Below are 14,208 nucleotides of genomic sequence, written 5' to 3' on the forward strand. Positions count from 1 at the left end.
AGGCCGGCCAGCCAGCCCACAGGCTGGCCAGTAGCCAGCCAGCCCACAGGCCGGCCAGCCGGCCAGCCAGCCAGCCAGCCCACAGGCCGGCCAGCCAGCCCAGAGGCTGGCCAGTAGCCAGCCAGCCAGCCCACAGGCCACCAGATAGGCTTACAGCCAGCAAGCCTACAGCCTGCCAACCGCAGCCAGCAAGCCACAGCCTGCCAGCCAGCAAGCCACAGCCTGCCAGCCGCAGCCAGCAAGCCAACAGCCTGCCAGCCGCAGCCAGCAAGCCCACAGCCTGCCGGCAGTAGCCAGCAAGCCCACAACCTGCCAGCCGCAGCCAGTAAGCCCACAGCCTTCCAGCAAGCCCACAGACTGCCAGCCAGCAACAGTAATTAAGGTAAGAGGAGCCAACTTGGCCTAGGTATCAGCGAGCTATGTTGTGTTGCTATATTGTGAATAGGAACCAGAGTGTTGGAGAGACCCCCCTCCAGGCCCCATTAGACTCCATTGTAGTCTCTAATGGGACCTGGAGGAAATTCTTTCTAACACACTCTCTAAAGGACACTGAGATAGCCTCTGCTAGAAAGACCCCCTTCCATGGCCCATTAGCCCTCAATTGTAGTCTCTACTGGGGCCTCGAAGGGATTATTGCACTTTTGTTCCTTGTGTCTAAAGATTGTGTAGGGTGTGGCTGGAGGCGGTGCATGGAGGCGGGACATGGGTGGCGCTTGCTGCGGAGTATGGGTGGGGCCTGTAAGGGGGCCCTTGATTTATTTTGCCCGGGGGCCCTAAGGATTCTCAGTCCGCCCCTGACTAAAGGTAAAATCTCTAATAAGACGGAGAGGGGTATTTTTCAAAATCCTTACACATTTAATAACCCTTAATAGGGAACACATGGGGTGGGTGGCACACTGCTCAGATGTTGCAGTCTAAATGGCCCTGTATGCAGATAGATGGTTTTGCCCTGTTCCATAAGGAGCCAATCGGACTTTAGCGAATAACTTGAATATACAAAAATTAAATTGAACCAGTACTGTCTTTTTTAGGCACTCTACTTGTGCATTAAATAAAACTAATGAGGTCAGATCATATTTACATCGTAATTACTTAAGGATTTTGAGTGTCTCAAAAATGCCAGAGAAAGGTGGGTCTTATTACTTATGCAGTAGATAATTTATGTAATTTACATATCAGATAGGGGACTAATTTAAAGAGTTTGTTTACTCTTGAACGCTAGGCTGCACTATTCAGCATTAACAAATATTCGAATTCAAATATTTGTTTAAATTGTATTAATCACAGGGCACAGTACCGGAGAACACACAGATTTTAAAGACATTCAGTGCAGACGGACAGCACGACAAACCCTGCCTGCGAAAGAGCTGTGTCTGAGATGGCTACCACAGGAAAAGTATTATCATTTTGAATATACATTAGAGAGATAATTAATGTTTATTAATCTTGTAACATGATGTACCGTACTGTAAGTTCTGAGTGTAATTGCAGAGTATTTGTACATTCATTTGCTTTGTGTATATGTCAGATTTGTGTGAAGGAGCTGCTGATCAATATTTGCTTTATATAGACTGAGACATGCAGTATATTACAAATAATTGTGTTACTTGCTATTTTGGCAATGTTACTTGATACGTTCACAATGTTTCCTATCATTTGATCTAACCTAAAGGTATAATAAAACTGCAAAAAAATGTTTTATTTTAAACTGTTAAATTATTTAATAACATTTTCCTTTTTTTTAAATGTTCATTGTTTTGTGTTCCTGCATATCTTTTAAGCAAATAAGCAGATCTATTGGTTTATTTTAAATATGACACACATGACTTGTATAACATAGGAACATTTTTGTGGGTGAAATGTGGTGAGTTGAAAATGACATTTTCAAAAATTAGGTCAAATACAAAAACTCAAAAAAGTTCTTTAGCTTGGTTATACACTGAACTATTGCCTAGTTAGCTGTTGAGATACGCTTATAGAAAAATACAGAAAGGTGTATTCACTAAATACTGAATGGTTGTAAATTGAAATCCAAATTGTGAGATTTAGGTAAAAAAAAATAGCTAAACTGTGACTATAGCTAATACTTTTTCCAAATTAACTATTGTTGCTTACATTTAGAAATGTGGTATTTTTTATTTTTTATTTTTTTTACTACAGTTTGGTGTATAGTCAATACAAAACATGAATGATTTTAAGCCTATTTTATATTTTAACTAACTAGGATATGAAATTAAAACTATAAGGCAATGTTTGACAATAATGGGAAGAGAAGATATTCATAAATAATTCATAATGACTTGGTTTAGTATACCATCAGTAAGGGAACTGCATGTTGCAACCCAGCACATATATCGTAAATGTAATATACTCATGGATACGTTTTGCATTTTGTTCACACCCTCTATAAATCTCACTATTGGATTTTAAAAAATAATTTTGAGAAGTTAATATGCATGAATATAATTATACTTGACTGACAAATTGGCTTTCCTGCACACTGTTAAGTTAATGCATTCTATTATTAAGTTGTTTTGTTTTTTTACATGTTTCATAAACATTAGGCCGGTTTTGTTAACAAAGTATTTTGGATTTTTACAGATTATAAAATGTAGGGCAGCTGTTGCCTGGGAACCACATAAACCTCTCAGCATTGAGGAAATCGAGGTTGCTCCTCCAAAATCCCATGAAGTCAGAATAAAGGTACTTGACATGTAACCAAAAGCATGATTGTATGAATGCAGTTATGACCAAATGACCACACAGATCACATTTATCAAGAAACTACTACTTTTTTTTTTTTTTTTAAATAAAAGCAACTCTAAATGTGTGTTCATTTTGGTATGGAATATGTATTGCTTGACCTGTTATGCAATTATTGTTGCAATATTTTAATAAAAATCCCAGCACAAGTTTCAAACTCAAACAATGCATGTTGGTGTTGTAAGCAGCCTGATAAACATAATATTATTTTTCTTAAAAATTAGGTTTACTGAGGAATGTACTTGTGAAATGGTACAGGTAAAGCATAGCATTAATCCTTCGAGTGCCAGGACAGGTATATTTTTCCTTACTGGAGGCCAAATTCATTTTGAGTATATTTTTCTTGTCTTTTAATTATCTTTTTTTTTTATTGAGGTGTTGGTACAGAATACAGAGAATAAGGTGTTACCAAGAGCATCATAACTTATGTAACTTCTCAGAAAACAGAAACATAAGTGAAATCTTATTTAGTTGTTATAGTTTTCACAATAACAACATTTGCATTCAATTAAGCTATGTAAAGAGGGATAGACCCACCAAATAGATATAGTGACGGGCAATAATATATACTGTGATTTTCCAATCTGTAGATGAACAAAAATATAAGGAATAACAGTAAAGAAAATAATTGAAATTAACTGTTTAGTAGAAACATAGAATGTGACGGCAGATATGAACCATTCAGCCCATCTAGTCTGCCACATTTTCTAAATACTTTTATTAGTCCCTGGCTTATCTTATAGTTAGGATAGCCTTATGCCTATCCCACGCATGCTTAAACTCCTTTACTGTGTTAACCTCTGCCACTTCAGCTGGAAGGCTATTCCATCCACTATCCTCTCAGTAAAATAATACTTCCAGATATTATTTTTAAACCTTTGCCCCTCTAATTTAAGACTGTCCTCTTGTTGTGGTAGTTTTTATTCTTTTAAATAGTCTCCTCCTTTACTGTGTTGATTCCCTTTATGTATTTAAATGTTTCTATTATATCCCCCCGTCTCGTCTTTCCTCCAAGCTATACATGTTAAGATCCTTTAACCTTTCCTTGTAAGTTTTAATCTGCAATCCATTAACCATTTTAGAAGCCCTTCTCTGAACTCTCTCTAAAGTATCAATATCCTTCTGGAGATACGGTCTCCAGTACTGCGTACCATACTCCAAGTGAGGTCTCACCAGTGTTCTGTACAATGGCAAGAGCAATTCCCTCTTTCTATTGCTAATAGAAAGAGGGACATACTCATGCCATTGTACAGAATGTAATGAATGCTGCAGCTAGACTGATTTTCCTCTCTAGTCGGTCCTCTCACACCTCACCCCTCTGCCAGTCCTTACATTGGCTCCCTGTATCCTATAGGAGCCAATTCAAAGTGCTAACCCATACATTTAAAGCACTGAACAATTCTTGCCCCTCTTATCTCTTCACTGATCCATAGGTATGCCCCTGCTCGTTCCCTCCGCTCTGCCTGTGACCACCTCCTGACCGCTGCTCGCACCTGTACAGCCAACTCGTGCATATACCCCACCTCCTATAGGCTGTAAGCTCGTTTGAGCAGGGTCCTCTTCAACCTATTGTTCCTGTAAGTTTTGTTGTTATTGTCCTATTTATAGTTACACCCACCCTCTCATAATATTGTAAAGCGCTACAGAATCTGTTGGCGCTATATAAATGGCAATAATAATAATAATACTCTGCCTATACAACCAAGCATTCTGCTAGCATTTCATGCTGCTCTATTACACTGTCTTCCTACCTTTAAGTCATCTGAAATAATTACCCCTAAATCCCTTTCCTCAGATGTTGAAGTTAGGACTCTATCAAATATTTTGTACTCTGCCCTTGGGTTTTTACATCCAATATGCATTACCTTGCACTTATCCACATTAATTGTTAGTTGCCACAACTCTGACCATCTTTCTAGTTTACCTAAATCATTTGCCATTTGGCTTATCCCTCCTGGGGCATCAAACCTGTTACATATCTTAGTATCATCAGTAAAAGACCTACCTTACCATCAAGACCTTCTGCAATATCACTAATAAAAAATATTAAAGATAATGGATCCAAGTACAGATCCCTGAGGTACTCCACTGGTATAGCCCATGTATCGAATATGCTCTATTGACTACACCCTCTGTTGCCTGTCACTCAGCCACTGTCATACCAATTCATCAATATTGGATCAATATTGGAATCCAAACTTAAAGATTGCAGTTTATTGATAAGCCTTCTATGTGCAACAGTGTCAAAAGCCTTACTGAAATCTAGGTATGCAATGTCTACTGCACCACCCTGATCTATTATTTTAGTTAAAAGAAAAGAGAGTGGAAAGGGAAGATCCCCTAGCATATAGCAAATGGGAACTCAATTTCCACTGGGCAAATACCTCCTAGGTACAATGTCACATCAGTTCGGGTAGATAAACCTTTATTCAAAAAATATATATATAAATAAATAATAAGAAAATAACACCAGAATATTGTGTAGGATAGGTGAAAACTAGCACCTAATAAAACGCTTGGGCATAGCCTATAGGTCGCCTTAGATATATTATATATAGTGGGAGCAACTAAAATAGTGGAGTATTGAATACAATTAAAGGTAAACACTAGATGGCATCCCTTGGAGAATATAGTATAAATAAATAAATAGGTGACCAAAAAAATAATAAGGTCTCAAAATAATAAAAGGAAGGAAAAATATCATTTAAAATGGCAGTGGTGATGGTATCAAAGGTGAATGAGGCAGCGAATCACAGGGCTAGGTCCTGGTGAGCCTAAAAAAGACAGCATATAGGTTAACCTAAAATATACCACTCCCCCCCCCAAAAAAGGCATCTGTAAATAATAAGGGAACTAGTCCTCTTGTAATTAATGAAATAGAGCCAATTGGGGAGTGAGAAGAGGTAGCAGAACGTAGGAAAAAAGCCAGGACCTGAATCACCCTAAACTGACTGTCTACAAAGAGACCACTGCTAACTGCTGCTTCGAGGCAGCCTGTCCAAATCCCTCCATACTAAAGAGAAAGGACGCACAAATCGTGTCCAGGCAGCCCAAGTGAACAAGTAACAAAATAATAAACGGAGTAAAGTTTAGTGAAAAATCATAGCGTCGGCTATAGGCAACTCGACGCGCGTTTCGGCGTATTAAGAACGCCTTTGTCAAGAGCAATCTGCTAATTCAAACAAGCCCGCTTAAAAAGGAGCATGAGTCCGCCCCTCTGCTGAGACCCGCCTAAAAGATTGCGCGGAGTCCGGAGATTGACACATCATACCTCCAGTGCTTGGACCAATCGTGGGCGGTGGGCGGGGTAGTGTCACGTCCGTACTGACATAGAGCGAGTACGAAGAGAGAGGAGGGACAATCTAGATGACTGCGAGGTTAAAGTTACAGAAACTTGAAAAGCCATGTGTAACATTGTAATAAGTCAGAACAAGATACTGGCTATAACGATCAATATGAAACATTTGCATTAAGTAGTGGTCTATTCACAATTAAAGTAACGTTATACAGTAAAAAATGATACAAGAACATCCACAATAAATGCAGGTGTAGATTAAAGAGACCCACAGAATAGATAGTAATGGGTCTTAAAATGGAATACCAAGCAGTCAAAAAACCCATTCGAAAATGAGAATCTAATTTGAACTAGCCAAAATGAATGAAAAAAGAGAATCTTACCATATAATGTGTACTAAGAGTGATCACACAAATAATTAAATGAAAAGTTAGACCGATAGGAGAGACAGATATTCGTTATTATTTTTATTATTTTCGAATAATAAGATGCAATAGGACAGTGGTGTAAAGCGTCTAGAGGTCAGATGTACGGGGAGAAGGAGAAGCCTTCATTTAAACCTTTTGGGTTTAGTGTGTTTAGTTTGTAGATCCACCTACATTCTCTTTGACGTAAAATTTTGTCAAAGTCACCACGTCTTTGTTCACGTCTGACAAGTTCCAGGCCGCAGAAATGGATATCTTTAGAAGACCCCCCATGTTGTTCCTTAAGATGTCTTGAGATGGGAGTATCAAGACGTTTTTTGGGGGATCTAACGTGTTCTTTGATACGTTCTTTAAAGGGCCGGAATGTTTTACCAACATACATTAACTTGCAGCTACAGGTAAGTAGGTATACTACCCCTGTAGAGTTGCAGTTAAAACAATGGGTAATTTTGAAGGATTGTTTACCTTCACTGTCGCTTACTGTTTTAGAGTCTCTGAGAATATACCTGCAGGCAACACATCTGCCGCAGGTGAAAGAGCCTGTAGGGATACTACGGCCAAGCCAGGTGGTGAGGCGAGGTTGTTTGATAGAAAAGTGGCTGGGTACCAGAATGTCACGAAGATTCTTACCACGCCGAGCCGTGATAGTGACCTGTGGACCTAGGACTTTGTTAAGGTGAGTATCTTTCAAAAGTATCGGCCAGAATTTTTGAATAGAATGTTTCACTTCATCCCAGCCAGTATCGAATGTGCCAATCATCCTAATGGTTTTATTGTCACTTTGATGTAAAGCTGGGGAGTCTGCCAAGAGGTCAGATCTGTCTGATGTCAGCGCTCTAGAATAAGCTCTCTTGAGGCATTTATTTGGGTAACCTTTCTCTCTGAACTGTTGTCTCAGGACTTTAGCTTTGATTTGAAAATCCTTAGTGTCAGTACAATTTCGTCGTAGTCTAAGGTATTGGGCCAGTAGGAATACCCTGTTTAAGAGGTCTAGGATGGAAGCTGTCCCATTTGAGAAGGGAATTTGTTGCAGAGGGTTTCCTAAAAAGAGTGGTTCTGAGACAGCCATCTTGGGAGACTGAAATTGTGAGGTCCAAAAAGTTTAGAGAGGACCCCCCGAATTCAGCAGTGAATCTGAGGTTATCGTCATTGAAATTAAGGAGTGTCACAAAGTTGTCAAAGTTTTGTGACAACTTTGACAACTTTGTGACACTCCTTAATTTCAATGACGATAACCTCAGATTCACTGCTGAATTCGGGTGGTCCTCTCTAAACTTTTTGGACCTCACAATTTCAGTCTCCCAAGATGGCTGTCTTAGAACCACTCTTTTTAGGAAACCCTCTGCAACAAATTCCCTTCTCAAATGGGACAGCTTCCATCCTAGACCTCTTAAACAGGGTATTCCTACTGGCCAATACCTTAGACTACGACGAAATTGTACTGACACTATGGATTTTCAAATCAAAGCTAAAGTCCTGAGACAACAGTTCAGAGAGAAAGGTGACCCAAATAAATGCCTCAAGAGAGCTTATTCTAGAGCGCTGACATCAGACAGATCTGACCTCTTGGCAGACTCCCCAGCTTTACATCAAAGTGACAATAAAACCATTAGGATGATTGGCACATTCGATACTGGCTGGGATGAAGTGAAACATTCTATTCAAAAATTCTGGCCGATACTTTTGAAAGATACTCACCTTAACAAAGTCCTAGGTCCACAGGTCACTATCACGGCTCGGCGTGGTAAGAATCTTCGTGACATTCTGGTACCCAGCCACTTTTCTATCAAACAACCTCGCCTCACCACCTGGCTTGGCCGTAGTATCCCTACAGGCTCTTTCACCTGCGGCAGATGTGTTGCCTGCAGGTATATTCTCAGAGACTCTAAAACAGTAAGCGACAGTGAAGGTAAACAATCCTTCAAAATTACCCATTTTTTAACTGCAACTCTACAGGGGTAGTATACCTACTTACCTGTAGCTGCAAGTTAATGTATGTTGGTAAAACATTCCGGCCCTTTAAAGAACGTATCAAAGAACAAGTTAGATCCCCCAAAAACCGTCTTGATACTTCCATCTCAAGACATCTTAAGGAACAACATGGGGGGTCTTCTAAAGATATCCGTTTCTGCGGCCTGGAACTTGTCAGACGTGAACAAAGACGTGGTGACTTGGACAAAATTTTACATCAAAGAGAATGTAGGTGGATCTACAAACTAAACACACTAAACCCAAAAGGTTTAAATGAAGGCTTCTCCTTCTCCCCCTACATCTGACCTCTAGACGCTTTATACCACTGTCCTATTGCATCTTATTATTCGAAAATAATAAAAATAATAACGAATATCTGTCTCTCCTATCGGTCTAACTTTTCATTTAATTATTTGTGTGATCACTCTTAGTACACATTATATGGTAAGATTCTCTTTTTTCATTCATTTTGGCTAGTTCAAATTAGATTCTCATTTTCGAATGGGTTTTTTGACTGCTTGGTATTCCATTTTAAGACCCATTACTATCTACTCTGTGGGTCTCTTTAATCTACACCTGCATTTATTGTGGATGTTCTTGTATAATTTTTTACTGTATAACGTTACATTAATTGTGAATAGACCACTACTTAATGCAAATGTTTCATATTGATCGTTATAGCCAGTATCTTGTTCTGACTTATTACAATGTTACACATGGCTTTTCAAGTTTCTGTAACTTTAACCTCGCAGTCATCTAGATTGTCCCTCCTCTCTCTTCGTACTCGCTCTATGTCAGTACGGACGTGACACTACCCCGCCCACCGCCCACGATTGGTCCAAGCACTGGAGGTATGATGTGTCAATCTCCGGACTCCGCGCAATCTTATTGGCGGGTCTCAGCAGAGGGGCGGACTCATGCTCCTTTTTAAGCGGGCTTGTTTGAATTAGCAAATTGCTCTTGACAAAGGCGTTCTTAATACGCCGAAACGCGCGTCGAGCTGCCTATAGCCGACGCTATGATTTTTCACTAAACTTTACTCCGTTTATTATTTTGTTACTTGTTCACTTGGGCTGCCTGGACGCGATTTGTGCGTCCTTTCTCTTTAGTATGGAGGGATTTGGACAGGCTGCCTCGAAGCAGCAGTTAGCAGTGGTCTCTTTGTAGACAGTCAGTTTAGGGTGATTCAGGTCCTGGCTTTTTTCCTACGTTCTGCTACCTCTTCTCACTCCCCAATTGACTCTATTTCATTAATTACAAGAGGACTAGTTCCCTTATTATTTACAGATGCCTTTTTTTTGGGGGGAGTGGTATATTTTAGGTTAACCTATATGCTGTCTTTTTTAGGCTCACCAGGACCTAGCCCTGTGATTCGCTGCCTCATTCACCTTTGATACCATCACCACTGCCATTTTAAATGATATTTTTCCTTCCTTTTATTATTTTGAGACCTTATTATTTTTTTGGTCACCTATTTATTTATTTATACTATATTCTCCAAGGGATGCCATCAGGTGTTTACCTTTAATTGTATTCAATACTCCACTATTTTAGTTGCTCCCACTATATATAATATATCTAAGGCGACCTATAGGCTATTCCCAAGCGTTTTATTAGGTGCTAGTTTTCACCTATCCTACACAATATTCTGGTGTTATTTTCTTATTATTTATTTATATATATTTTTTTTGAATAAAGGTTTATCTACCCGAACTGATGTGACATTGTACCTAGGAGGTATTTGCCCTGTGGAAATTGAGTTCCCATTTGCTATGTGCTAGGGGATCTTCCCTTTCCACTCTCTTTTCTTTTGATTATTGTATCCGGGGTTAGGCCCCTTTAATACCTCCTGTAACCCCCCCTTGGTCATTGGTGGTGGATTTTTTCCACCTCCTATGCCTTTTCTTTTGTTCTATTATTTTAGTTACTTAATAAAAAAAAATCAATAACATTAGTTTGGCATGATCTCCCTGAAGTAAACCCATGTTGTCTCTGATCTTGAAATCCATGTAATTTAAGATGTTAAACAATCCTATCCTTTAACATGGTTTACATTACTTTCCCCACTACTGAAGTAAGGCTTACTGACCTATAGTTCCCCGATTCCTCATAACTACCTTTCTTGTGAATGGGCACAACATTCACTAACTTCCAATCTTCTGGGACTACTCCTGTTAACAATGATTGGTTAAATAAATCTGTTAATGGTTTTGCTAGTACACCACTAAGCTCCTTTAATAACTTTGGGTGTATTCCATCAGGTCCCATTGACTTATTTAATTTACTTTTGACAGTTGAAATAGAACCGCTTCCTCTGTATCCTCACATGTAACAAATTACTCATTTGTCCTTTTTTCCTAACTGAGGCCCCTTTCCTTCATTTTCTTCTGTAAATACTGTACACAAATATTCATTAAGGCAGTCAGCTAGACCTTTATCCTCTTCTACATGCCTTCCTTCTTTTGTTTTTAATCTAACTAATCCTTGTTTTACTTTCCTTTTTTCATTTATGTATCTAAAAAAAATGTTATCCCTTTTTTACGGACTGTGCTACTTGCTTAGCCTCTTTTACTCACTCTGTTTTTTTTTTATAATTACTAAATGCTAACTTTTTGTTTTTTTTTTACTATTTTTGCCACATCTGCGGAGTACCACAGTGGTTTCTTGAATTTTTTACTTTTACTGACAAGCCTAATGCAATTTTCTGTTGCCTTCAGCAGTGCAACTTTTAAATAATCCCATTTCTCTTGGACTGCATTCAAATTGCTCCAGTCTGATAATGACTCCTTTACACATATTCTAATTTTAGATAAGTCAGTTGTTCTAAAGTCTAAAACTTCTTGTTTTTGTGTGGTGTGACTCAGTCACTGTTCTTAAATTAAACCACACTGACTGATGATCACTGGATCCTAAACTTTCACCATCAGAAATATCTGATACCAAATCTCAATTTGTTAACACTAAATCTAGTATGGCCTCTTTACAGGTTGACTCCTCAACGACTTGTTTTAGAGACAATCCCAGTAGGGAGTTTAGAATATGTGTGCTCCTGGCACAAGCAGCTATTTTGTTTTTTCAATTCACATCAGGAAGATTAAAGTCACCCATGATGATAACTTCCCCCTTTATTGTAATTTTAGCTATTTCCTCAACTAGTAGATTATCTAACTCTTCTATTTGTCCTGGGAGCCTATAAATCACACCTACACAAGTTACTGTGTGATTACCAAATTGTAATGTAACCCAAATGGACTCTATGTTCCCCTCACTAACTTTTATTAGGCTAGATTGTATGCTATCCTTCACATACAGGGCCACCCCTCCCCCTTTCCTGCCTTCCCTGTCTTTTCTATATAAAGAGTACCCTGGTATTGCTATGTCCCAGTCATTTTTCTCATTATACCATGTCTCTGTAACAGCGACTAAATCTACATTATCAGTTGCCATTATTGCCACAAGTTCGTGGATCTTATTCCCTAAATTGCGAGCATTTGTAGACATGACTCTAAGCTTATCATTTTTTTAACACACTTGCTACAGGCACCGTCTGTCCTTTTTTGGGGGGGCAATTGGTTTGGTGTTTTTCTTTTGCCCCCCCCCCCCCCTCCTAGTTTAAATACATCCTAGCAAAACCTCTGAACTGCTCACTGAGAACATTTGTTCCCTTTTGAGAAAGATGCAAACCATCTTTTTGTACAGTTTATTTCCATTCCAAACAGCGCTACCATGAGAAATAAAGCCAAATCCTTGCTCCCAACACCATTTACCAAGCGACAAGTTAAAGTCCCTAATACACATCCGCCTATCGTTCTGAGTGTTATGCACTAGCAGAACTTCAGAGAATGACAGTGTGGAAGCAACCTGCCGTATATCATTGGCAAAAACACTAAAAAATTCCTTTACCTCTGAAACCTCATTGCAAGCCAAGTCATTTGTCCCTAGATGGACAGGTATATCCAATTCCTCTTCCTGCTTTGCTTGCTTAACAATATTACAAATATGTCTCCTGTCTCTGTGAGTAGTAGGTCCGGGAAGACATCTCACAAGACCACCATTGTCCAGCTCCACACTTCTTATGATAGAATCCCCCAACAACAACAACCATAGTCTCCAAGCCTGTCTCCACAACACCACTACCCTCAGTGCCGGTCTCCATAACACCATTACACTCTGAAAGTGCAGAAAATGAATTATGTAGAGCAACAAACTGTGCAACATGCCTTTTATCCACAACTCTAAGTCTCCTAGATCCTTCAGTAATCCATCTGCCATTCCTAATACGTTTCTACCTGAAGAACGCCCACCGGGCGGGCAGGACCAGGCTTGAGAGGAAATTTGGTGTGAAAATAGTGAATCTTGCGGCCAGCATGTATATCAGATGCCAGAACCCAAGAATGATCGGCCTGTTCATAACCTTTCCAATCCACCAAATACTGCAAAGTGCCCCAAGAAAACCTGGAAACCATTGTGGAAGAGACCTCATACTCTTCCTGTCCAGAAACAACCAAGGGAGGAGGAGGGACACTAGGGACAGTATACTTATTGCAAATAAGAGGTTTGAGTAAGGAGACATGAAATGTGTTAGGAATTTTCAATAAGGTCGGAAGGGCCAGGGAGTATGAAACAGGATTGAGTCGTCTAAGGACACGAAAAGGCCCAATGAACCTGGGAGCAAATTTCATGCTAGGGACTTTAAGCCTGATATTGCATGATGATAACCAAACCCTCTCACCCACCTGGTAAAAAGGGTTGGCACCTCGTCGTTTATCAGCATAATGCTTAAAACGGTCAGCAGCAGTCCCCAGTGTGGAGTGAACTTTGACCCAGGTATCACGAATAGAAGCAAGACGGTCATCCAAAGCAGGAATAGCCATGTCAAAAAAAACAGCCGGGAGGACAGTAGGATGTTGGCCATTATTAACAAAAAATGGACTATGTCCAGAGGAGTCATGGTCAGCATTGTTCCTAGCAAACTCGGCCCATTGTAGTAATTAGGACCAATTGTCTTGAGTGCTATTAATGAAACAACGCAAATATAATTTCAAGGACTGGTTAGCCCTCTCAGCTGTACCATTGGTCTGGGGTGGAAAGAGGATGAAAAAGACAATTCAATCCCTAATTGTTTATTGAAGGCCCTCCAAAACCGAGACACAAGCTGAGAACCTCTGTCAGATACTATATTTTGAGGAATGCCGTGCAGATGGACAATTTCTTGTATAAAGATTAGTACCAGGTCTTGAGATGACAGCAAGTTCTTGAGTGGATGAGAGGAATAAAATGAGCCATTTTAAAAAAAAAAAAGGTCCACAACCATGAGAATCGTGGTATAACCTTTAGAATTAGGAAGTTCAACAATGAAGTCCATGGACAAGTGGGACCACAGAACCTCAGGAATGGGAAGAGGTTGAAACAAGCCACAAGGGAGTTTAGGGGAACTTTAGAAACCGCACAAACAAAACAGGCCTGCACATACTCCTTAACATCCTTCCTGATGGAATCCCACCAAAATGATCTCATGATAGAAGAAGTGGACGTATTAATACCCAGGCTGCCGGCAGATACGTGGTTGTGAAACACCTTTATGATATTAACCCTTTCCCCTAGTGGAACAAACAATCTCTCCTGAGACGAACAATATTCAGACTGAGCCTCCATGATGGAGCCAAGCAGCAGAGAGGACAATGAAAGGATAGTGGAAGCAATGACACATTCCGGGGGAATGATATGGGACTTTTCTTGCTCTTGTATAGACTC

At 39.7% G+C, this 14,208-nt stretch overlaps 1 protein-coding gene across 1 annotated transcript in view; it reads left to right on the forward strand.

Moving 5' to 3' along the window:
- The first annotated feature begins 1,288 nt into the window (after positions 1-1,288).
- LOC134614614 (NADP-dependent alcohol dehydrogenase-like) overlaps positions 1,289-14,208 on the forward strand; it is a 51,192-nt gene continuing 38,272 nt past the window's right edge. The window contains exons 1-2 of the mRNA XM_063458591.1: positions 1,289-1,396; positions 2,602-2,703. Coding sequence (XP_063314661.1) covers positions 1,379-1,396; positions 2,602-2,703 — 120 coding nt within the window. The 5' untranslated portion in view covers positions 1,289-1,378. The remainder of the gene's footprint in view (positions 1,397-2,601; positions 2,704-14,208) is intronic.

The sequence above is a fragment of the Pelobates fuscus genome, chromosome 6 (assembly GCF_036172605.1).
Source record: "Pelobates fuscus isolate aPelFus1 chromosome 6, aPelFus1.pri, whole genome shotgun sequence".
NCBI lineage: Eukaryota > Metazoa > Chordata > Amphibia > Anura > Pelobatidae > Pelobates > Pelobates fuscus.